The 25417-nt window shown below is 53.9% G+C and overlaps 1 protein-coding gene across 3 annotated transcripts in view; it reads left to right on the forward strand.

Moving 5' to 3' along the window:
• The window catches only part of ARMC9 (armadillo repeat containing 9), a 105838-nt gene extending 84068 nt beyond the window's left edge, over window positions 1-21770 (forward strand). For 2 of the 3 annotated variants that reach the window (XM_077348080.1, XM_077348079.1), the window contains exons 23-25: window positions 2660-2780; window positions 14234-14406; window positions 20833-21770. In XM_077348080.1, coding sequence (XP_077204195.1) covers window positions 2660-2780; window positions 14234-14406; window positions 20833-20855 — 317 coding nt within the window. In that variant the 3' untranslated portion in view covers window positions 20856-21770. The remainder of the gene's footprint in view (window positions 1-2659; window positions 2781-14233; window positions 14407-20832) is intronic. The other variant, XM_077348078.1, reaches the window with a different exon arrangement.
• Window positions 21771-25417: the final 3647 nt, after the last annotated feature.

The following is a 25417-nucleotide window of genomic DNA, read 5'->3' on the forward strand; positions in this document are numbered from 1 at the left end:
GAACCAACTCTCCTTTAAAAAAATTTTTTGCCATGAATGTGTTACAACGCTAATCTTCAGTCTCCTGCCGGACATGCTTACTCAGGCGATCTTCCACAATGTGCTTGAGTGTTTGATCTTTCTGGAGCTGTGGTCACAGGCTGCAGGAACCCTGGATTCAGAAGAAATCTTTTCCTTTTGTTCTACTGTAAACTGGGTTATCTGGATTTTAGATGGCAAAGTCGTAATGTGCTTGTGCTGTAATTTAATCAGAGGCAACACAAAAAAAAGCTTGCTGTCAGTGGAGCTTCTAAAGGGAAATGAGAAATTGTAATTTACAGCCAGCTTTCACAGGTGGAGGGACCCTCCCCCAGCAGAAGATCCTTCCCAGTCCCTTCCAGAGCTGGCGAGCAGATCCTACTGGGGAAGGGTACGAAATCCATTAGAAGAGCTTCTGTTTGGGTCTGCAAGGGGTTGGGAAATTCTTCCCAGTCCCTTAGAGAGCTCCAAGAAGGCTCTAGGGCAGGGGTAGTCAAACTACGGCCCTCCAGATGTCCATGGACTACAATTCCCAGGAGCCCCTGCCAGCGAATGCTGGCAGGGGCTCCTGGGAATTGTAGTCCATGGACATCTGGAGGGCCGCAGTTTGACTACCCCTGCTCTAGGGGGAAAAAGAAAGTCTTTTGCGTTACAATGTGGGATCCTCGTAACAGGATAACCGAGGCACCTTTCCCATGGGAGGGGGAGGAAGGAAGGGGGGGAGGATCCTAAAATGTCTGCTTGTATTTTGCGCCTGCTAATGCATCCCACTCATTGGTGAAAGGGAGGGATGTTCCTTATTCATCATGTTAGTACGCAATTGTGTTATTAATGGAAGGGAGGGAAGGCGGAAGGCAGGACAGGCCGCCCCGCCCCCCTCGACCTGCTGCCTGTGCCTCCAAAGTCAATGTGAAAGGCGTGACACAAAATCAGTCCTCACCGTTGCCATTTGGAAACAGCATCTGCAGAAAGTAGCAATTGCAGAAACAGTCCCTGTGTCCATCCAGGGCAGTATTGTCTACTCAGGCTGGCAGCTGCTCCCCAGCGTCTCTGGCTGAGGTCTTTCACATCACCTCCTGCCTGGTCCTTTTAGCTGGGGATGCCACTGGGGATTGAACCTGGGACCTTCTGCCTGCCAAGCAGAGGCTCTGCCACTGAGCCAGGGTCCCAGGCCAAGGTCTTTCCCATCCTCTCCTTTTAGCTGGAGATGCCCGGGATTGAACCTAGGACTTCCTGCCTGCCAAGCAGAGGTTCTTCCACTGAGTCAGGGTCTCAGGTCAAGGTCTTTCCCATCCTCTCCTGCCTAGTCCTTTTAGCTGGAGATGCCACTGGGGATTGAACCGGGGACCTCCTGCATGCCAAGAAGAGGCTCTTCCACTGAGCCAGGGTCTCAGTTCAAGATCTTTCCCATCCTCTCCTGCCTGGTCCTTTTAACCAGAGATGCCAGGGCTGGAACCGGGAACCTTCTGCACGCCAAACAGAAGCTCTTCTGCTAAGCCATTAAAATTCTGTCGGCTGTATTTTGGGCCAGCTCTTGTTGTCAGGACAGCTCTGTGTAGAGTGCATCACAGTAGTTACTTCCTTGTTTATTTAAAACATTTATTAGCTCCCTTTCTTCCTTAAGGAGTTTCCTTGCACCTTACAACATATATACAGTCAAATACGTTAACAATAAAAACCAGTATATACAATCACAGTGCAGGACCGCGCGTGAAACATAACCAAACACAGCCCTAGAGGAATCACCTTCAGCAGCCTCCCAAAGACAGTGAGGGGTCCAGGTGTATGTGCCGGTCTTGACCCTCAAAGCCCTACACCAGGGGTTGTCAAACGGCGGCCCTCCAGATGTCCATGGACTACAATTCCCATGAGCCCCTGCCAGCGTTCGCTGGCAGGGGCTCATGGGAATTGTAGTCCATGGACATCTGGAGGGCCACCGTTTGACTACCCCTGCCCTACACAGTTTGGGACCAACATACCTGAAAGACCACCGACTTCCTTACGAAGGTGCCTGACCATTGTGTTCTACGGCCCACCTTTTGAGATTAGTTGGGTAGCAACCCAGGGCCTTCTTGGTCATGGCCTCAAAGCTGTAGAACTCTCTTTCCAAGAAGATTCCACTTGCAGATGAAGACTTTTTATAGAATCTTAGACTCACAGAGCTGGAAGGGACCTCCTGGGTCATCTAGTCCAACCCCTTAGGGTTGTGAGTGTCCTGCATAGTGCAGGGGGTTGGACTAGATGACCCAGGAGGTCCCTTCCAGCTCTATGAGTCTAGGATTCTAACCCTATCGCTCCTCCACTGTCACCTGCCACCCCCTTGAACCTTCACAGAATTTTTTAAATTTCATCCCTTCAATGCTCCCTCCTTCCTGACTAATATTCAATGGCTGTTTTGTGTCTCTTTGTGTTTTTTCAATGTATCTACCCTCTTAATTGTTTGGGTGTTGTGAGTTGGGGCGGGCAGTTGATTTTAATGGTTTGACAATGTGATTTTATCCCGGCTATTTCTAATCGTCAGCCGCCTCGGCGGCCCTTGTAAGAGCAGGAAGGCAGGATACGAGCTTTTCAAACCAATAAATAAAATAAGACCCAGAGGGTACATTTCTCACAACTGAGACATTTCTTTTTCTACACGCAGCTCCTGAAAGAGAGGCCTCCGCGGTGTCCCCCGTGTGTTTTGGAGCAGACCAGTGCCTTCCGCCGGTAGCCGAGATCCTCACCATCCAGCCCCGCCAACTGTCCCGGGACAGCCTGAACAGGTAGGGGGCTCGTCAAAAGCTTTCACTGGTCGTTGTGGGTTTTGTGGCCTGGTAATTTCAGCCCCTGATGTTTCACCACTCACTGTGCCTGGCGTCTTCAGAGGTAAGACACTCCAGGCCTGGGCTAGTCAAACTGCGGCCCTCCAGATGTCCATGGACTACAATTCCCAGGAGCCCCTGCCAGCGAATGCTGGCAGGGGCTCCTGGGAATTGTAGTCCATGGACATCTGGAGGGCCGCAGTTTGACTATCCCTGCTCCAGGCCAAAGTGTGGAGTCTGTGAACAGTGGACGGGCATTTCATTCATTTCGGACAACTGGGACCAACCCAGATCCAGAGCCCAACTGGTGGCAAATACCAGGGGCGTGTTTCCCATCTTTTGGGGTTTTCTGGCATTTTTGTATCCTGCTGTCCCATAACCTCAGGACAGCACGTGTGGGAATGTTTCCAAACACAAAACCCTCCGAGCAGGGCTGGGCCAAGGGGCTCTGGCGGGCCCTGGGTCACCTGGGAAGCTCCGCCACACTCCTGTGTGGTTTGGATCTGGCAAAAAAAAGAGAAAGAGCTGGGAGCAAGAACCGAACTGGACAGCTTGTTCTCGCGAAGCACACCTTGTAGCCTGTCCTGTAACGAATCCCGTCACAATGGGGCCTCTCTTCTCCGACAGGCCTAAATCAAACCTCTTTATGATGGCTGGTTCCTCCCGGCTTTCAAGGAGCTGGGACTTCACCTGACCTGTTGATTCACTCGCACACACACACACACCTGCCTGCCCGAGGCCACGGCCATTAGATCCCTAGGTGGGGTGGCTGCAGGCAAGCCCCAGGACTTCTGGCAAGACCCCCGGCCTCTTATGTATTTATTTATTTATTTGTCGTATGGGCTGTGTAGCCAGGAGACCTGGGGACTGGCTGGCAGCCAGCTGAGGGGCGGTTGCAGTTGCCTGCCTCTGCATCGTGTTCCTTGGTAGTCTCCCAGGGTTGGCCCTGCTTAGCTTCTGAAATCTGATGGGGTTAGTCTATCCCGGTCAGGACGTGTGTCGTGCTGCCAGGAGATCTGAGGATCGTCCAGCGGCCGGCCGAGGGACGTTCAGAGGTTATTATCGATTTATATTGATTGATTGATGATTGATTGATTTCCCGCCACTCTCAACAAGCGGCTTGTGGCAGGTTACAACCTCGATCCTCGAGTACAATAAACTCCCCAACAAGAGCCCCATTAAAGCAATACACAACGATATATGACAGCAGGAGGGCAGCAGGAGGGACGGCAAGAGGGAGAGGGATGCACATGGAGATGGGGGGAGACATGCAGGCCTCGTGGTGGAGAGGAAGGCAGGGGGGCCCCCTGATCCCCGTTCAGACCTCCTGCCCCAGCTTGAAGCCAGCCCTGCCTGTGAGCTCAGCCTGGGGACCCACAGGACGGCCATTCCAGTGGATGGAGAATTTCCCAGGGGGGAAGGCGTGGGGCGGCAACCTTTCCCTGCAGGGCAGCAGCGTGGCCAGCACGAGATGTTATCGGATCCCCTCCCCGTCTTTCCAGCGGCCTGTTTGCACAATCTTTTCTTGCCAAAGGAGGCGAGAAGTTAAGAGGCTGGGAACCTGCTCAAGCGGGACAAACAGAAGCTGGGTTTGTTCCTTATTTCCTGCAACGGGCACATCTTTTGCTCACACGCTGACATTCCTGCTCCGGCTGGGTCACCCTTTCCCTCGTTCTGAGAAAATGCCATTCCTTACGACAGCGAGGGGAGGAAGTGGGAGGGGGTCGTTTTGGAACTGGAGCCCATTCAGGGCAGGGGTGGGGAGGACGTGTGTTTGGCTTGCCACCCCCGTCTAGGCCCACTTCCATCAGTCTGTCCATCCATCCGTCTGTCCGTCTGTCCGTCTGTCTGTCTGTCTACCTACCTATCAGCACATGATATGGAGTCTTATAGGGTGTCCGACCCCTGGGTCATCAAGGTCAGTCTTGTCTCCTCAGATTGGCAGCAGCTTTCCAGGGCCTCAGGCTGGGGTCTCTCACACCACTGGCCCCCTGGTCCTTTCAACTGGGCCTGGAACCTTGATCCATCCTCTATCACTCTGTCAGTCACTAATCTATCCATCTCTCTCTCTCTCTCTATCCACCCCTCCCTCCTGCCGATGCCTGCAATCTCTGTTCCAGGGATTCCCAATCAGGGGTCCGTGGACTTCCTGGGGTCCGCAGGAGCTCTGGAGGGGGTCTGTGGCCTTTCCTCTTCTGCCTTAATGGACTTGGCCACAAGCTAGGAAACCGTCCACTGAAGAAGAGGAAGAAGAAGAATGAGTTCTTATATGCTGCTTTTCTCTACCCGAAGGAGTCTCAAAGCGGCTTCCACTTGCCTTCCCTTCCTCTCCCCACAACAGACACCCTGTGAGGGAGGGGAGGCTGAGAGAGCCCTGATATTACTGAAGAAGAAGAAGAGTTGGTTCTTATATGCTGCTTTTCTCTACCCGAAGGAGTCTCAAAGCGGCTTCCACTTGCCTTCCCTTCCTCTCCCCACAACAGACACCCTGTGAGGGAGGGGAGGCTGAGAGAGCCCTGAGATTACTGAGGAAGAAGAAGAGTTGGTTCTTATATGCTGCTTTTCTCTCCCTGAAGGAGTCTCAAAGCGGCTTCCAGTCGTCTTCCCTTTCCTCTCCCCACAACAGACACCCTGTGAGGGAGGGGAGGCTGAGAGAGCCCTGAGATTACTGAAGAAGAAGAAGAAGAGTTGGTTCTTAGGTGCTGCTTTTCTCTACCTGAAGGAGGCTCAAAGCAGCTTCCACTTGCCTTCCCTTCCTCTCCCCACAACAGACACCCTGTGAGGGAGGGGAGGCTGAGAGAGTCCTGATGTTGATGTTGGCCATTCAGCCGTGTCTGATGCTTCCTACAGCAGCTGTGTCTGCATGTCCCAATCATGGGTCCCCATCAGTCTGGGAAAGCATTTTGTGTGGGGCAGCCTTTTGGGCTCTGCGGGAAAGCTCTCTTGGATAGTTTGGTTGTGCATCGCTTGCGGGAGGCCAGGAGGGCGGGAGCCCACAAAGGGCGTTCCACGAGGGAAGGAAGCCCAGCTAGGGGCACCTCTTGACTTTGCCAACTTGCAGGTTGGCACCTCCGGAGACCCCTGCTGCCAGGAGTGGAGTGGCCAGGGCGGAGCATATTCCGATAGACAGCCCCGAGGAGAGGAGGCGGAGAGATGAGTTTAAGTCTTTGCAAAGTTGTCCCTTGAAGGAGGGCAGGGAAAGGTTCCTCTTGGCAGCAGAGGAGAGAACCCGCAGGAATGGGTTTCAACTACGTATAGAAGGGTGCTGGCTAGATATTAGGAAAACAATTTCCATAGTTTGATTAGCTCAGCAGTGGAAGGGGCTGCCTAAGGAGGTGGGGAGCTCCCCCTCCCTGGCAGTCTTCAAGCAGGGGCTGGACAGATCCTTCTCCTGGGGGCTTGAGGCCAGGGGTCGCCAAACAGGGGCTCATGGGAATTGTAGTCCACGGACATCTGGAGAACCACACTTTGCAGGGGCTCATTGGAACTGTAGTCCACGGACATCTGGAGAGCCACAGTTTGGCTACTCCTGCTTGGGGCTGATTCTGCGTTGAGCAGGGGGTGGGACCAGATGGCCTGGATGGCCCCTTTCAACTCTAGGGCTCTATGATTCTGTCCAGGGCTGGAAAGATTAGCTTCCTTCTCTCCCCGCAGACCCCCGATCCAGTTTGGAGCCTCAGGACCTGACAGCGGCCTTGCAAAGCCTCCGGGAGATCCATGGTCTCTGTCTCCTCTCATTAGAACATTTTGGCCGGCACAGAATGTGGTAAAACATCTTGAGCTGGCCCCAGAGTCACCCGGAGGCACACATTCAACAGGCAGCTCCCAGATTCCACACATGCATGCCCCGAGGCAGCACAGTCACCCACAAAGCTTGCATCAGGGATTCCTTCCCCCCTTCCCCCGCCCAAGTGAGCTCACCCTGCCAAGTCCATGGGAAAGAAGGATCTGTTTTTTAATTGGGCTGATTAACAGAGCAGAGGTTTACCCAGCCGTGGAAACGTGATCCTCGGTACTGTAAATGCATTTCACAAGAAGTACATTGCAAAAAAAAAAAAAAAAAGGTAAACTTGCATTTATTCAGGTAGGTCCAGGTCACCATCACATTGCAATCGGAAGGAGAGCCAGCGTGATGTCATGGTTAAGAGCGGCATCCCTCGTCCGGTGAACTGGGTTTGATTCCCCACTCCTCCAGATGCAGCCAGCTGAGTGACCTTGGGCCAGTCACAGTCCTGTTAGAGCTGTTCTTACAGATCATTTCTCTCAGAGGACTTTCAGCCTCCCCTCCCTCACAGGATGCCTATTGTGGGGAGAGGAAAGGGAAGGCGACTGTAAGCCCCTTTGAGACTCCTTTGGGTAGAGAAAAGTGGCATATAAGAACCAACTCTTCTTCTTCTTCTTCAATAATCTCAGGGCTCTCTCAGCCTCCCCTCCCTCACAGGATGCCTATTGTGGGGAGAGGAAAGGGAAGGCGACTGTAAGCCCCTTTGAGACTCCTTTGGGTAGAGAAAAGCGGCATCTAAGAACCAACTCGACAGAGAATGAGGTGGCTGGATGGAGTCACTGAAGCAGTAGGTGCAAACTTAAATGGACTCCGGGGAATGGTAGAGGACAGGAAGGCCTGGAGGATCATTGTCCATGGGGTCGCGATGGATCGGACACGACTTCGCACATAACAACAACAAAGAACCAACTCTTCTTCTTCTTCTTCTTCTTCAGTAATCTCAGGGCTCTCTTAGCCTCACCTCCCTCACAGCTCTTCTTCTTCTAATCTAAAAAGCACTTTCCCTCTTACAAATGGCCAGCTTGTCTCTACAGGAAAGACCTGCTGAGTCAGAGGCCGCCATGGAAGGCCATGTGGAGAGAGGGAGCAGACAAAGCAAGAGAGAGGAGAGGTTAGTGGGTGGCTCCCCCATTAAGAGGCATCCCTTTCGAGGAGAGAACACCTAAACACCTTCAGGGCGATGTCGCACCCCCCTCCCCCAAAGTCCAGGCCTGCTGAGACACTTCGCTCCATCACTTTCCCCTTCAGCACATCTCTGCTCCAAAGTAGAAAGCCTCCCATTTATCCCATAGGGCCCCCCACATCTATGGGCGAATCAGGCATCTAGTGCAGCAGTTGCGAATTGGTAAAGCTCTGTGGCACCTTCCACTGAGTGATTCCTTCCCCACCCCCATTCCATAAGCTTGAGGACTAGCTGCTTGATTTTCTTGGGAAACACCCCCCACCCCCACCCCGAAAGCTCAAAATCTCAGGGCTCGTCATGTTACGTGATACTCTGGTATGCTCCAGTTGCAGGAGTCCCCCCCCCCCCAGCACATGCCACACCTGAATGCCTCCCCAGTGTAATTTTAGAAAGACACCTATAATGAAACTTTTGCCCGGGCGGGCCGACAGGGGGAAGGCATTGTTCTTTTGTCCATTCAAACTCTCCCACAACTATGGGTTGCTTATGAGCCGCCGGCCGGCAAACGCCATATCTCGTCTCCGGTTACCCGAGCGCCTTCCAGCCCGTTTCCAGCGAGAAAGCAAACAGCAGAGAGACGGCAGCGAAAGATTTATGCCTCTGTGTCAAGAGCGGCGGGGCGGTGGATGGCTGTCTCACACGCTTCTTCCTCACCCCTTTGCCAAAGTCACGCCTTGTCTTCGCCGGTCGGCCTCCCGGCCGGAACCCTGCAAAGGCTTTTTTTCCCCAGGGCTGGGTTGACCTCCCGCGTATTGGCAGTTAGTCGGCCCGGGCCGGTTTCACGTACCGGTTTCACGTACGCCTGCGATAGACAGGAGGGACTTCACGTGCTGAGATGCAAAGTTCTGGGCTCCTGGAGGAACGCCCCGCCTGCTCTTACCCTGTTCTGCTACCTGGTAGTTAGTGCCACTGAACTGGGATGGGTCCTGGCCCCCTGGCAGAGCAGGGACGTGGTTTTTATCCCCATTGCTACCAGTCAGAGGAGTCTGTTCATCCAGCAGGGCTGGGCAGGGCCTTTCCCTTGGAGTGGCCCTCCAGATGTCCATGGACTACAATTCCCAGGAGCCCCTGCCAGCGAATGCTGGCAGGGGCTCATGGGAATTGTAGTCCATGGACATCTGGAGGGCCGCAGTTTGACTACCCCTGCCTTGGAGCAATCTGGAGGACAGCTGTGCTTAGAGGAGATCCTATAAGTCAGGGGTGGCCAAGCTGTGACTCTCCAGATGTCCATGGACTGCAATTTTGGCCACTCCTGCTGTACAGGATCAATAGAATTCAGCCGTGTCTAAAGTGAACCTCACACCACACACCCAAACACGCCACCCCCCCCTTGCTTTGTCCTCAGCAAGAATCCTGCCTGTACCTTGCTAAGATTCTGGCACTCGCACAGTTTGCCCCATGCTCAAAACGAGAACTGGAAATCTGTGCCGAAACAATAACCTTTGGGGCGATCGGAGCAGGGCTGAGAGGGGCCTCCGCCCCCCCCCCCCGTGGCTGGGGAGGGGCAAAGCGGGGGCCGGCCTTAATCAGAGTCTCCCAAAGGGGAGCCCAAGTGAGGAATGCCAACTCCCCCCCCTCCCCCTTCTGCAGTACGGCATCAGCTTGGGGTCTGTTTTACGGGGTTATCTCACCCCAAGCCAGAGCGTAACATGAACGGCGGTACGCGTCCTGCACATGCACTCCTGATGCAATTAGGAACGCCCGGGGGACACTCGTAACCTTATCGCTTTCAGGAACGGGAGCTCTTGCTCCAGGGGGGCCACGCGCTTCAAGCAGCCCACGAGCCGTTACAAGCAGCCTCTTTCACAGAATGAATTATTTTTTTAATCCCTTCTGTTGGCTCGAGACCTCCGGGTTTATGGCGAGCGAGCCGAGTCTTTTAGATTCCGGCTGATGCGATCTCTTTCGGCACGGGCCAGCACCTCGCAAAACCAGAAAGTTAGCGGAGGTCCGTAAAAGGGAAGGGAGCAAGCGGGGTGGGAGACCCCCGGCTTTCTTACCGAGGGTATGGGCAGACCAGCAGTTCCAGCCGATTTCCAGTGGCCCCATTAGCACGCCCCTGACACCAATCACAAGCACCCGCAAAAGGCGAGACCTCAAACAAGGGGAGCGACCAGAGGAAACTGAAATGGGGGTTTTGTGAGCAGGTGGAACAGGCAGCCCAGGAATGACCACAGACCCAACCGGGGGGGGGGGGCTCCCTGCCTCCTGGTCCTCCTCCGGCCCCCCACAATGACGGCCTTTGATGGAAGGGAGACCCTTTGAAGTCCCGTTTTAATTACTCACCTACAAATGAGAGCTTGCCAGAATCTCTTGGCAGTCCTTTCTTTTGACGTTCCCTCCTGCCTGGAGAGTCAAGCCCAGACTATTGAGATGGGCCGAATATCCTGGGAACGAGGCCACCCATGTCGCTAGGCCTCAAGGACTTCCCCTGTGCCTCACCCCAATATGGGCAAACCCGAGGGGAATGAACTCTGCGCATGCTCAGAGGTGCATGTCTTTCCGTCGCATGCTCCCTTGGCACAAGCCTCTTTGTAGACGTCTTGATGGGCCACTCTTAGTGTGAAAGGAACAGACCACAACCTTGGACCAGGACTGGTGAATTTCCACTTCAAAAGGGACGTGGACAAAACGGAGAGGGGGCAGGGGAGAGCAACGAGGGGGATCCTGGGCCAGGGGACCGAGCTCCGGGAGGAGAGGCTGAGGGGCTTGGGAATGTCCAGCCTGGAGAAGAGGAGGCTGAGAGGGGACAGGAGGGCTCTCTTGAAGGATCAGAAAGGCTGAACCTTGGAGGAGGGCAGGGAGAGGGTCCTGTGGGCAGCAGAGGAGAGGGCCCACAATAATGGGTTTAAACTATGTGTAGAACCGTACAGTCTAGATATTGCGGGGGGGGGGGGGATTCACCATTCAAGTAGTTCAGCAGTGGAAGGGGCTGCCTGAGGAGATGGGGAGCTCCCCCTCACTGGCCGTCTTCAAGCAGCGGCTGGACAGATCCTTCTCCTGGGTGCTTGAGGCTGATCCTGCACTGAGCAGGGGGTGGGACTAGATGGCCTGCATGGCCCCTTCCCACTCTAGGATTCTAGGAGTCTAGTTCAGCAGTGGAATGGGCTGCCTCAGGAGGTGGGGAGCTCCCCCTCACTGGCCGTCTTCAAGCAGTGGCTGGACAGATCCTTCTCCTGGATGCTGGAGGCTGATCCTGCACTGAGCAGGGGGTGGGACTAGATGGCCTCTTTGGCCCCTTCCCACTCTAGGATTCTAGGAGTCTAGTTCAGCAGTGGAAGGGACTGCCTAAGGAGGTGGGGAGCTCCCCCTCACTGGCCGTCTTCAGGCAGCGGCTGGACAGATCCTTCTCCTGGATGCTGGAGGCTGATCCTGCACTGAGCAGGGGGTGGGACTAGATGGCCTGCATGGCCCCTTCCCACTCTAGAATTCTACTTAAACTTATTCCTTTGCTTATTGCCTGTTTTAAAACCCCTCGTCTTTCTTATTGCATATTCATTCATTCATTCATTCATTCATTCATTCATTCATTCATTTGCGTTGCTTATGGCCGGGCTTCTCATTTGGGCTCCGGGTGGGTGACACGGAACGTTGATACAGTTGACAGGCTAGGCATTCAATAAATTACATTCTCACATGCGGGTGGCAGAACCAACCAGGAGTCTGGAAGCAGAACCGAAGCCAAGCATAACACGACCCGTTAACCGATGCCAAGTTCCTTTATTTCTAAATTGCTAGTTCTGTGTCAGGCAAACAGAGCAGTCACACTTGAACAGGTTGACACCTCTCGGCCTCCTTTCCCCCCACATACTATTGTTTCTTTATCATGCGGCCGAGCAACACACAGGAAGCGCATAATAGTATAAATTACATAGCCGAGTAGGTTCGACAATCATGCAGACCGATTGGGCATTTCCCCTCGATTCTAATATCCAACTTTTCGATCCGCTCATTCACAGCTGGGGAGAGGACAAAGAGCTCCGTCACATCTCCCGGGAAAGTACGATGCTCACGTTCCTGGGACTGATGGGAAATAGTCCGGCAGGCAGCACCACAATCGCTCTGGCAGTGCCACATTTTTCCACCTTGCACCGCTTCTTCTATTTCTATCCGTTTTGTTACCTTTCTATATCTCCCTCCCTCGCAGCTCAGAGATTCATAGCTCACAGTCCTCTGTGATCCTGGTACAATACAGAGAAACTGTCTACAATGAAGGCCTTAACAGGATGAAGGCAGCAAGGTTGCAACGTTATAAGCTGTGGGCGTTCAACCTGAACTATCTGACTCTGGGTGCAACCTTGATTCACCTTGATTAATGGGTGGCCGGTCAGGAGTCGGCTTGTGTTGTATCTGTGGGGGTGTAACTAGTGGAGAGGAGGGGGCCCTAGTTGTTGATGTTGCTTTGAACCTGTGAAGCTTCAAGGGGGTGGCAGGTTACAGTGGAGGAGCGATAGGGTTAGAATCATAGAAGCACAGAGTTGGAAGGGACCTCCTGGGTCATCTAGTCCAACCCCCTGCACTATGCAGGACACTCACAACCCGAGTGTCCTGTATAGTGCAGGGGGTTGGACTAGATGACCCAGGAGGTCCCTTCCAGCTCTGTGCTTCTATGAGGAAGGGTAGACAATTGTAAGCCGCTTTGAGACTCCTCCAGGTGGTAAAAAGTGGGGTACAAAAGGTCTATGATTCTATGATTGTTGGCTTCAACCGAAGGCTTGGCGGAAGAGCTCCATTCTGCAGGCCCTGTGGAACTGTTTCAGTTCCGTCACGGCCCTGATCTCTTTTAGTTGTCTAATGCTCTGGCCGGTGTCCATTTTGATCGTATCTAGCCACCGCGTTCTTGTCGGCCTGGTTTCCTTTTACCCCTAACCAGTCCTGGCAGAATTGCTCTCTCCGTTGAGTTGGATTGCCTGTTAGGGCCCAAGTAAGTGAGCCGGGGCTTCGTGATCTTGCCCTCCAGTGACATCTCGGGCTTTAGCTGCTCTAGTATTTCCTCGTTTGTGTCTTTTGCTATCCCTGAAACCTGCAGAAGCCTTCTCCAGCACCGGAATTCAAAAAAATCCATTCTTCTCCTGTCCGATTCTTTCATTGTCCCACTTTGAAATATTGGTCTGCACAACTTCCAAAGCCAGTTCGTATCCTATTAGCCGCCTTCCAGCCTTCGCGTGGCAAATCCAGTCCTGTAGGCCCCCTGCATAGCGAATCTACCCTTGAAGGCCTTTCCCCCTCTGCCTTCCCCCAGAGGAAGAATTCCCATTTGGATTCCCATCCCTATACGAGGAAGCAAGCAGCAACTCACAAAATATCTTGTTAGTCTGTAAGGCGCAGCTGGGATTTTTGCTTGAAGGAAGAGAGATTCCAGGGCTGCCATGGTTTGTTCATTCATAGGGTCACCATATGTGGGGAGTAGAGTTGCAGGTTCCCCCTGGCCATGAATGGGGGGTGGGGGTAGGGTTGTAAGATCCAGGCTGGGAAACTCCTGGAGACTTTGGGATGGGGCCTGGGGCAGGGAGGAAGCTCAGTGGAGTATAATGCCACAGAGTGCAAAGCATCCATGTCTTTCAGGAGAATGGATATCTGTAGTCTGGAGGTGAGCTGCAATTCCAGGGGATCCCCAGGCCCTGCCTGGAGGCTGGCATCCTTGGTGAGAAGCGACCTGAATGTGCTTAACACACACGCATACCCTTAAGCATTTCAGGAGAGGGTGGATCTGCCCGCCTCAGGTGTCAGGGGCTCATGGCAATTGTAGTCCATGGACTTGGCCACCCCTGGCCAGGGGTGTCATTATAGCTCTTTGCCAAGGTGTTCAGTATTTGGGAATCATTTGGTGAGCAAGCCACTACCAACCACATCAGACTCTGGAATCAAAGTGTGCCAAAGCAGCTGGCTAGCAAAATGTAATGCACTTCTAGAAATTGGAAAATTTCAGGCTCCTTGCCTACTATCGACTTGCGTCTGTCTTGGCTTCTTGGGAGAACGGCAGGATTCCAGCAGTCATAAGAGCATCAGTAGAGCCCAGACCAGTGGTTCAAGTAGTCCAGCCTCCTGCCTCATATAGTGGCCAACCAGTTACTCTGGAAGGCCAGCCACAGGGCAAAGAGGCCGAGGCCTTTATAGAACATCAGAAGAGCCCTGCTGGGTCAGACCACAGGTCCAACCAGTCCAGCAACCCATCTCACGGTGGCCAATGAGTTCCTTTGGAGAGGGAACAACAGGGCATAGAGGCCGAGGCCTTCCCTTGATGCTGCCTCCTGGCACTGGAATCCACAGATTGGCTGCCTCTGAATGTGGAGGTTCCCTTTAGTCAACAGGGCTAGTAGCCACTGATGCACCTCTCCTCCATGTGTATCCTCATCCCCTTTGCAAGCTGTGCGTACCTGTGGCCATCCAAGGTGTCCCTCTTCCACCTTCCTCCACAGATCACAAATGCTGCTCTCTCTCTTGCAGTGACTTCCATTCCGGCTTCACCAGCAGACCCAAGCTTCCCTGCTCTCCGGACCTCCAGCGGCACAGACCCGGGAAGGGCAAGATCCCAGCAATCGCACCCCAGTTCTCCCAGTCCGGACCCCAGCAAACCAGCCGCCCCAGCTCTTCCGGATCATCTACCCGAAGCAGACAGAGTAAGAATGTCTTGGTTGCTGTCTCCTAGCTGGCTTTTACATGCGCATGACTTGCGCAGTTTCTCAGCTCATGATGCGAGCTTGCAGTTAATGCACAAAGTTTGCTTCCAGGGGCACCTCTAAGACCAACAAAGATGAATGCTGGTTATAAGCTTTCATGTGCCTGCGCACTTTTCCTGACACGCTGGGACAGTCTTCCTCAAGTTAGGCCATGGCCGTCCTGCTTTTCCGGCTTTGAGGTAACAGGACGTGTTGGCAGCTGGCCACGCCTCCCTGCCACGCCACCTGGAAGTGAGAGGCGCCTTGGCCCCACCCCTTCCCATCCCCTCCAGGTCCTTCATTGGCCAGCTGGGGAGCGGAGTAGGTCAGCCTGCACAATTAAGGGTAGATATTTTCAAACCATTTTCTTTTGTCTTCGTTTGGAGCTGGAAACCGCAGGCACAGGGTGGCAGGGCTCTTCCCTGCCGCCATTTCAAAATCCACATTGCAGTGCCGTTAAGGATCCTTCGTGGTCATCTAGTCCAACCCTGTCACAATTCAGGAGACTCACAACTACCTGCCCACCCACCGTGACCCCAATTCCATGCCCAGATGATGCCTCCCCCCCTGAGAACCAGAATCCCTGGCCAGTCCGGCCTGGAAGAAATTCCCCTCCTGACCCCAAAGTGGCGCTTGGCATTTCCCTGGGCATGCAAAAGCCAAGCATGGACTCAGTCCCTTCTGCCCACCCACCTACAATCTGCCTAAGTTCACAGAATTTCTCAAAAGATGGCTCTCTAGCCTCTGCATAAAAGCTTCCAAGGAAGGAGAACCCACCACCTCCCGAGGAAGCCTGTTCCACTGAGGAACCGCTCTGACCGTCAGGAACGTCTTCCAGATGTTTCGCTGGAAATTCACTTTGTGCAATCTGGACACTGCGCTTCTTTTGATACAGCCCCAGATCCCATTTGCCTCTTTAGCCTCTGAGTCCCACTGCTGACTCATGTTCAGTGTGTGGTCTACTACCCTTTCACCCATGCTACTGCCAAGACCCTGTGCTGGAGAGATGAAGCGACTCCATGAGGAAGAATCTGAGCAGGAGGTGGGGAGATGCAGATGTTTCCCTCGGTGGGGTTAGACCTGCAGTGACGCATGACCACAAGCTGATCTCCAGCCTCGGTGGACCCACCTGGCCTTCCTCCAGGGGTAGACAGAAGTCCGAGAAAGGGAAGCCTTGAGGCAGCTTGCTCACATCCACGCAATAAGCGCACGCCGCGCCTGGGATTCCGGAGAGTGGCTGAGCGCTTGTTGTTTCAGCCTCCCTGACGTCTCCGCATTCTGTTTCCTGCGATATCGAGCCCTTTCCAGACCCAGACCGAGTGGGCTGCTAAGAGACACGGGTCCATCCGCGCTTCCTGTTTTGCTCCCGTTACTGGCAAGCTGTCACTCAAAAGCGGAAGCGCTGCCAGAAAAGCGGAAAGGGACACACGCCAGGAAAAGGGTCCCCAAAGCCTCAGCTCCTGGCTGTCCAGGGAAAGCAAGGCTGGATTTCTGATTGCATGAATGGGAGCGTAAGAACGTCAGAAGAGCCCTTCTGGATCAGACCAGGGGTCCATCTAGTCCCACATCCTGTCTCACAACGGGGCATAAAGGCTGGGGCCTTCCCTTGATGTTGCCTCCTGGCTCTGGAATCCAGAGGATTCGTGCCTCTGAATTTATTCATTTATTGATTTATATGCTGCCACTCTTCCAGTGCTCTTGCGATAGTTCACAACAGAATGAAAAACAAAATACAATAAAACCCCATAAAACACCCCTTACAGCAAATAGATTTTGTTTGTTTGTTTGTTTATTTATTTGATTTATTACCTGCCACTCCCAGATGGCTTGTGGCGGTTTACAATGTCTGAATAAAAAAACCCCATAAAGTCCCCATTAAACCCCAGACATAAAAACACAATTCATGAATCAAAAACCAAGAAGAAAAACAGATGGCGATCCCTTACTTGAAACACCTCTAATCTCCCGATCCCTCCCCCTCAGTAATGAAAGAGCTGCTGGACTGGAGGCTGGGCTGGACGCCATCTTTTAATATTTTAATGTGTTAAGGGAATTTTAGGGGTTGCATTGTTTCATTGTTTTATTGTAAACCTCCGTGAGTTTCTTTGAGAGCAGCAGTATATAAGTCCAAATTTAAATAAATAAAATAAAAACGACGCAGGCTAGAGCCCATTGATCGACTTATCTTCCATCCATCCATCTGTCCCATCCCCATTTCAAGCTGCTTCTTCCTGTGGCCGTCATGACACCCTCTGGCCGGAGATTTCCCCATTTGATCACTCTCCTTTAATCACACCTCCTTCTGCCTGTTCTGAACCTACAGCGGCCTCCCTGGATGCCCTCGCGGTCTAGTATTTGGGGAGAAAATGTGATAGAGACCAGAGTCTCTATCACACAGCGTGGTTTTGGAGAGCTTTTGGGCGTTGTGTCAGGCTTAGCCCCATCCAAATTCCTGGATGGGGCTAAACTCTCCCTTCAGATGGTCAGCGGCCGGGACCTCAACTCCACACGGGAAACAGCGTGTATGCCAACATGCTGATCTGCCGGGATCCTTGAAGAGGGCCCTTCTGGTTGCTGCTCGGCACAAACAAACGCCCTTTGAGTGTGCACGGCCACGGAAGCTCTCACCTCGAATAAAACTTTGTTGCCCTCAAAGGTGCCGCTGGACTCCCGACTCCAGACTCCGTCTCACTCTGCCTCTGGGCCCTTTGTGGAGACAGAGATTAATTCTCCGCCAGCAGCGGGAGGGAGGGAGGGAGGGCATGCCCCCCATTCACAGGCAGGAAACAAAGCAAACAAAGCCAGGGGGCTGATGGCTTTGCAGAGGGGTCCCAATCGGGAGACAGCAAGGAGCCAGGCAGGGGCTGAGGAAGGGGGGCTCAGGGGCTCAAGGAAGAGACCCCCCCCCAAGTATGCATCTGACACCAAGGACGGTTCCATAGGGGAGTCCATCTTGAGCTGCAGTAGAATGACAGGGTGGCCGCGTTAGGCCTTAAAGGTCAACACACTTTGAATTATAGAATCCTAGAGTTGGCAGGGACCTCCTGGATCATCTAGTTCAACCCACTGCACTGTGCAGGACACTCACATCCCTATCGCTCATCCACTGTCACCTGCCACCCCCTTAAGCCTTCACAGAATCAGCCTCTCCGTCAGATGGCTCTCCAGCCTCTGCTTAAAAATCTCCAAAGTGGGAGAGCCCACCACCTCCCGAGGAAGCCTGTTCCACTGAGAAACCGCTCTGACTGTCAGGAACTTCTTCCTGGTGTTTAGACGGAATTTCTTTTGAATTACTTTCATCCCATTCGTTCTGGTCCATCCCTCTGGGGCAAGAGAGATCAACTCTGCTCCATCCACTATATGGCAGCCTTTTAAATGCTTGAAGATGGTTATCAGATCCCCTCTCAGTCATCTCCTCTCCAGGCTAAACAGACCAAGCTCCCCCAACCTTTCCTCACATGACGGTCTCCAAACCCCTCACCATGTTTGTTGCCCTCCTCTGGACACGCTCCAGTTTGTCTACATCCCTCTTGAACTGGGGTGCCCAAAACTGAACACAGGACTCCAAGTGAGGCCGAACCAGAGCAAAGTGGTACCATTATACCCTCTGTGAGTCACTGCTCCCTTCCTTAGATCTGTCTGTAGCAGCAGAAAAGAGCAACAGGAGCACCTTAAAGACTTCTCAGAGATGAGCAGCATGCATATACAATTGGGAGAGACACTTCTGGGTAGCCGTGTGTGTGAACGAGATCTTGGGGTACTTGTGGGCTGCAAGCTAAATGCGAGCAGACAGGGGAGGGTGATGTGGCAGGAAAGAAGGCAAATGCAGTCTTGGGCTGTCTCAACAGAGGCCTCCCATCCAGAATCTCAAGATGTCCCAGCCCCGCCGTAGGCCGCATTGGTCAGACCCCAGCTGGAGTCCTGTGAGCCGTTCCTTCTTCTCAAGAAGGAGAGTCCCCTGAAGGAGGGGGTGTATGTAAGGTGGGGGTCCAAAGCCCAGGCCTTGTGCCAACTCTTCCAAAGTGAGGTGCCGTGAGGACAGTCCTGCGGATACGTCTGTTAAAATTCCGGGCCCTCCCAACGCACGTTCTGCACTCAAAAAAGTTCAGTTCTGTGACCTAAATCAACAAGCCCTCTGGAATCTACCGGTTGCTCCCATTTGCATAGTTTCTGTAATTTCACAACGTTTATCAGGCAGCTTTTGTGTTTTGCATAATTTATTCCTATTTGGGGAGCTGCCGCTTTTAAGGCATCTTAGAAACACGCTTGTGGGCACGCCTCGGGGCCTTTCCCGTGGCAGCCAGCTGAGTCCAGCTGCATTTGAGAGACCAACAAGACATTCCTGGGTCAGCCCTCCCTACTTCAGCTGGGCCTCGCAGCTTCCCTCGGACTCTGCCTTCAAGTGCCCTGCGGATCAATCGATCGCAAGGCAGCGACATGTGAACGTTTCAGGGGTCTGGGCTCAGGAGGAGATGCCTTGGGATGGAGGGCCCTCCGTTCCCTCAAGTCCCTCCAGGCACCCTGCAGTGAGAGTCAGCTCTCAAGCTTCTCGTTTTCATTTCATTTGTTTGCTTTTGATTTTCTTGGCCAGCCTTTCTTAACTTTCTTACCCCTGGAAACATGTTTCAGGCTTCGAGAAACCCCCGAAGTGGCACAATCGTGCAGAATAGGGTTGGGAAGCAGAGCGGTGGACATGCCCACCCAGGACCCCTCCCCTTCCCACCCCCCTCCAGGCCCGTCATTGGCTATTTTGGGAGGGTGGGTGAGTCGACTTGACCGTATATCGTCGTATTGCCCAATAAACATTTAACAAATTTTCATAATATATATAAATTAATTCACTTCCACTCGCTCAGGAAACCCTTCCAGAGAAATCTCAGGCTTTCACGGAAGCCTGGTTGAGAAAACCTTTTGTAGGCAGCTCTAGCCATGCCTTCAACCATACCTTGTAGACTCGATTACCTTACAGCAGGGGTAGTCAACCTGTGGTCCTCCAGATGTCCATGGACTACAATTCCCATGAGCCCCTGCCAGCAAACGCTGGCAGGGGCTCATGGGAATTGTAGTCCATTGACATCTGGAGGACCACAGGTTGACTACCCCTGCCTTATAGAACAGCTTAGCTGTCTCTCTAAACCTGTTCGCACAGATATTGATTGATCTTTGATGACTGGCAACAGCCCGCAGAAATAAATGCCATAAACATTAAGAACAGGAATGCCCCCCTACTCATCTGTTTCCCGAGAGCCCTTGTTACAGCGTTAGGGTTTATAAAGTGCAACGTCCATTCCGTTTCTCCAGTAAGGCTCGGAAAGATCTCGCTTTAGTACAATGCTGTGCAAATTTCAACCACGGTCGGATGTGATTCATCGATACAGATAAAGGGTTTTTTTAATCTCTCGCCGGGAATTTTACGTAATAACGAAGATAAAAGATTGCCGTGCATTCCTTGTGAAAAGGACAGGACAAAAGGACATTCCGCATCGATTCGGTCTCTTGGTAATCACAAAGACAAATTTGTTCAAGATCTCAGATTTTTTTTTTCTTGCCATCGCTGAAGGGAAAACATTAAAGTCAGCGGAGGCAGGGCAGAATAGCAGTCTAAAGGACAAATCAATCGGTCATAAATGAATACATCAAAACGTGCTTGGGGAAAAAGCTGCTCTTTTTTTCCAGTGCTATGAGATAGCCTAGATCAGGGTAGTCAACCTGTGGTCCTCCAGATGTCCATGGACTACAATTCCCATGAGCCCCTGCCAGAGTTTGTCCCTCTGGAGGACCACAGGTTGACTGCCTCTGGCCTAGATAATTTGCTGGTATGAATTGGCCACATTCTGGAAAGAACTCTTTCTTAGCAGAACAGATCTATTGTAGCTTGACATCTTTCGTTCATTGGCTGATTAGAAGCCACTGCTCTTAGCCACCACGCTGTGGCATCATCACTTGGGGGGGGGGGGTCAAGTCAGAGCTGACACAGCAACCCCACACGGTTTTCAGGGCAAGAGGCGAGCAGAAGCCGTCCGCCATCACCTGCCTCCAGGTGCTAACCAGAGCTGGACTCGTTTAGCTTCCCGGAGGAGATCCAGCTAGCCTCGGTCATCTTGATCAGTGCCCACGTCGCTTAACTGGTTGTAAATAACCAGCAGCACTGTCCGTGCCTGTGAGCCTGGGTGCTGGTTCTGCCTCCCCCCCCCTTCTGTTTGGTGGGGGCCCTCTGTGTGGCCGTGGCCTCTTCTCTTGCTCCTGTTTCAGCCCAATGTTTACAAGCCGGTGGAGTGAGGGTCAGCCTCCGGGCAGAAACCGGCACTCCTGTTCCACTTTAGCTGATCGCCTCTCTCTGTCTCTGTCTCCCTCTCTCTCTGTCTCTCCCCCCCCCCCCCCCCCCAGGCAGCCAGTCTTGTAGGAAGTGAGGACAGAACCTTTTCCTGAGGAATCACCTGGGCAGAGAGCTCAGGACCCTTCGCAGCCCGCCTTCCTGTAACCGGAGCGCTGGCATCGCCGGCCGCCTGCGGAGCCAAGAGGGAGGTTATCAGCGCTGGGACCGTGGACACCCTGTGCGCCAAGACTCGGAGGCTATCTGATGGAATGCCCTTCGGAGCTGGGCTTCGGCCAAGGGGAAGGATCCTGGGTGCGCTTCGCAGGCAGAGGTGCCCTGATCGGGGACTGTCCTTTCCCCACGCTGAAAAACTCGTGCAGAAGTCAGCCCTCAAGACTGCCTTGGTGGGCCGGGATCTCAGCAGCCTGTGGGTGATCTCCCTGCTCCTTGGCACGACCCTGCGGGCAGCCTCAAACTTGAGTATTTTGCCCACACCTCCGGTTTCTCCTTTCCCGTTGTCCTTGTGCTGCCCTCGCCCCTTCCAGTCCTCCCTGCCATCTTTTCTTCCAGAGGCTCACCGGATCAGAGGGCAGCTGGCTTGGTCTGCAGTAGAGGAGCCAGAAGTACACTTCCGTGCAGTTTTCGAGGGACGAATTTTTGACAGACGAAGCTCCCTTTGTCAAATATTTGGAGGGGAAGTCTCTGAGTCCTGTCTCAGGCAGAAAGTGGGAGGGGATGCGCAGAGAAAGGCCTGAGGATTCGAGCAAGGGAGAAGAGTTTTGGGGATGGGAAATTTAGCATCTGGAGTGAAATGTGAACCCTCTGAATGAACTCTAATTGAATTTACCACCCCCCCCCCCGGCCCCAGGGCTGAGTAGGGACAAAGGAGTCCATCTCCCTACAGATGCTAATTACCTGACCTCTGAGCATTTCCCCCCTGCACCATGACCCCCCCCTTCTTTGTAGCACCCCTCCCACCTTCTTAGGGGTAGTCAAACTGCAGACCTCCAGATGCCCATGGACTACAATTCCCATGAGCCCCTGCCAGCTGGCAGGGGCTCATGGGAATTGTAGTCCATGGACATCTGGAGGGCCGCAGTTTGACTACCCCTTCCAGCTTGTATCTGGAGCCTTTGCTTGTTAGGCCAGCATTGCTCAGTTCAACTGAGCCGTACTAGAGAGCATGCAGGTGGACACTGGCGCATATGCACACATTCCCGATCGCGGCTGCTCCCCTCCCACATAAGGAGCCCTTTGGTCTATTTGTCAAAAGGCTTCGCAAAGTGCCATCATTGGCGAAGCAGGTCTGTAAGCCACAAGCCCCGAGTTCTAAGTTGCGTTTAGTGGTTCGGGCATAGAGCATACGTGGAAGACGATGCAGAAGAGCACTTCTCTGTGGCCCTGGTAAGTGGGGGTTGGTGGGGTTGGGGCAGGTCACTCTGTTTGTCTCCCCCAGCCTCCATTCAGAATTTCTGCTTCTAGAATAAATGGAACCGCCTGCTATCTGTGTGATTGTGGTTTTCAGAACAGATGGTTGAATTTTCCATGCGTTAGAGGCTGAGGCCAGGGGTCCATGCAGTCCAGCATTCTGTCTCCCACAGGGGCCGATCAGTGACTTTGGGCTGCTAAGAACAGAGCAGAGAGGCTGAGGCCTTCTTAAGAACATCAGAAGATCCCTGCTGGGTCAGACCAGGGGTCCATCTTATCCAGCCACCTGCCTCATATAGTGACCAACTAGATCCCCTGGAGGATCAACAGCAGGGCATAGAGGCCGGGGCCTTCATAAGAACATCAGGAGAGCCCTGCTGGATCAGACCAGGGGTCTATCTAGTTCTGCATCCTGTCTCACCAGGAGCCAACTGGAGAGGCAGGATCGGGGTAGCGAGGCTGAGGTCTTCTGAAGAACCTCAGAAGAGCCCTGCTGGATCAGATCAGGGGTCCATCTAGTCCCAGCCAGTTCCTCTGGATGTTCAACAACAGGGCAGAGAGCTGTAGCTGTTTCGGAGAGACCCCCCCCCCCACGCACTCACCCCTTGTCGTTTTCCTGTTTTTAGAAACCATCCCGGTGCTTTCCCGTGGGTGAGCTGCAGACTCGCATTTCTTCCTTGCATGGAAAAGCCAGGAAGCCCCCGAAACCGCTCTCCCTCTTCCTGCGCATGTCAGAGAGCGACCACCACCCCTCAACCAGCTCAGGGATGCCCTCCTGGCCTCCCCTCCCACTTCCGTTTCACGGAGCCGTTTATCTGCCTGAGACGTCTGGATGGGTCTTCCACGCTTCGTGCTGAATGCTGTCCACAGCGTGCTGGTTAAAGAGTTAGACCCAGATCTGGGAGACCCAAATTTCAATCCGGGCACCGCTATGGAAGCTCACTGGGTGACCTCTGGCCATCACACCCTCTCAGCATGGCCTCCCTCACAGGGTTCTTTTGGGAGGATGAAATGGAAGAGGGGCAAACGGGAGCGGAGAAAGCCGGTTTTCTGTTCCCTGCTTCTTACTACCCAGAGGAGTCTCAAAGCAGCTTACCCTCTACTCCAAGTGCAGCCAGCTGGGTGACCTGTGGCTCATCACAGTTCTCCCACACAAGGACTATGCAGGCAGGCCTCTGTCCGGGCAGCGGCTGCAAAGGATGGGTCTTGGGCCGTTTGCTCCGAGCACAAAGGCCAGGCCCTCCTTGGGCCCAAGGGGCAGGACCCCGGAACAAGATATCAAGATCCCCGCAAAGGGCAGAGAGGCCGAGGCTTTCATGGGAACGTGTGAACAACCCCGCTGGGTCAGGCCAGTCCGGCCTCCCGTCTCACACAGAGGCCAACCAGTTCCTCTGGAGGGCGAACATGAGGGCATCGGTTTTGTCTCCTGGCGCTGGGATTCAGAGGTTGGCCGGTTCTGAACGTGGCCGTTCCAGTTATTCACCCTGGCTAGTAGCTCCTGAGCCTCTTGTGGCGCAGAGTGGTAAGCCAGCGACATGCTGGCTGAAGCTGTCTGCCCATGAGGCTGGGAGTTCGATCCCAGCAGCCGGCTCAAGGTCGACTCAGCCTTCCATCCTTCCGAGGTCGGTAAAATGAGTACCCAGCTTGCTGGGGGGTAAACGGTAATGACTGGGGAAGGCACTGGCAAACCACCCCGTATTGAGTCTGCCATGAAAACGCTGGAGGGCGTCACCCCAAGGGTCAGACATGACTCGGTGCTTGCACAGGGGATGCCTTTACCTTTTAGTAGACCCTACAAGTGAATCTGCTCGGTCCTCTTTTAGAGCCCCCCGTGCCTTTGGCTCTCACCGCATACTCTGGCATCGCTGCCGATCTTGGGTGCTTTTCTTTGAAAAGTCAAAAGGAGCCTTGTGCGGCTGGGAGACGAAGCGGAGGAGGAATGGCTTCTCCGTCCAAAAGAGCAAGAGATACACCTTCTGGAAGGAGCCCCCGGCGGGATTGTGCTGAAATGGATCCCATCCGCGTTCTGTTCTCGGCTTCCTCCGATAAGCGAGGCCGGCACGAGAGCCCAGGTGGCGTCCAGCCATGCCGCCGGCCCTGCTGAAAGACTGCCCGGCCGGGCACGGGCACAGGCCCGGCCCGGGGAACTCATCTTTATCTGGGCCCTGGCAGGCTGCTGGTCTTGGCAGAGCCCGAGAGCTCCCGGAGAACAAGCCGCCGCATTGAGGAGGCCGGTGTGTTTTGCTGGCTTTCAGCACCGGCCTCCTCAATGGCAAGAAACGGCGTCCTGTGCTGGCGATGAAAGGCGGGCTCCCCACTGCCAGGTCTCTTATCTGCCTCCGTTCGGCCTCGGCCTTCCCACACAGGCGACCGTCTCCCGGGCTCATTTTTTCCAGAGCGGTAGGAGGGGGGAGGCGGCTGGTTTTTCCAAGATGCCCGTCCATTCCTGGAGCATTCCTGGGGAGAGGAAGGGCAGGCGGTTGCCAACTGCTTTGGGACTCCTTCGGGCCGTAAGCAGAAGGATCCAAAAAAACAGCACTGCTGCTGCTGCCGCTGCTGATTGTAGACCAGCCTTTCCCCACCTTTCGACCATCGAGTAACCCCTGGAAAATTCTGCAGGTATCCCAGAAGTGAGGTCAGCCGGCCACACCTCCCTGCTGCACCCCAGAAGCAACCTCACCCAGACTGTGGGGGCGAGTGGGAGCCTGGCCCCCGTTCCCACCCACCCCCAAGCCCTGAAGCAGCATAGCTCCTCTGGCACAACCCTGGGGTTATGCGTAAACCCGGTTGGAAAATGCTGCGGTAGACCATCAGTTGGCCAACCGTCGGCTTGAAGTAGCATCTTGAGGGAAGGCAGATGAGAGGAGACAGAAAAGGCAGGCAGCGCCTAAGGGAACCCAACTGGAACACACTGGAGTTCCCAGGTCCCCCTCTCTGCCTACCCGTGGGGGGAGTCAGGGTAGGGTTTCCAGATCAGGGGAAGACGGGGGTCTCAGCGGAGTACAATGCTGCAAAGTCTACCTTGCATTGCGTCTGTTTTCCCCAGGGGAACTGATCTCTGTCCTTTGGAGATGAGCTGTAATCTGGGGGGGGGGGGTGATCCCCCATGTCTCTCTTGCAGGCTGGCATCCCTTGAACACACCCATGAAGCTGCCTTCTACGGAATCAGACAGGCCGTTAAGGTTAGGCCACAGAGGTCTTTCACATCACCTGCAACCTGGTCCTTCT

Source organism: Paroedura picta, chromosome 8 (assembly GCF_049243985.1).
Source record: "Paroedura picta isolate Pp20150507F chromosome 8, Ppicta_v3.0, whole genome shotgun sequence".
Classification (NCBI taxonomy): Eukaryota; Metazoa; Chordata; class Lepidosauria; order Squamata; family Gekkonidae; genus Paroedura; species Paroedura picta.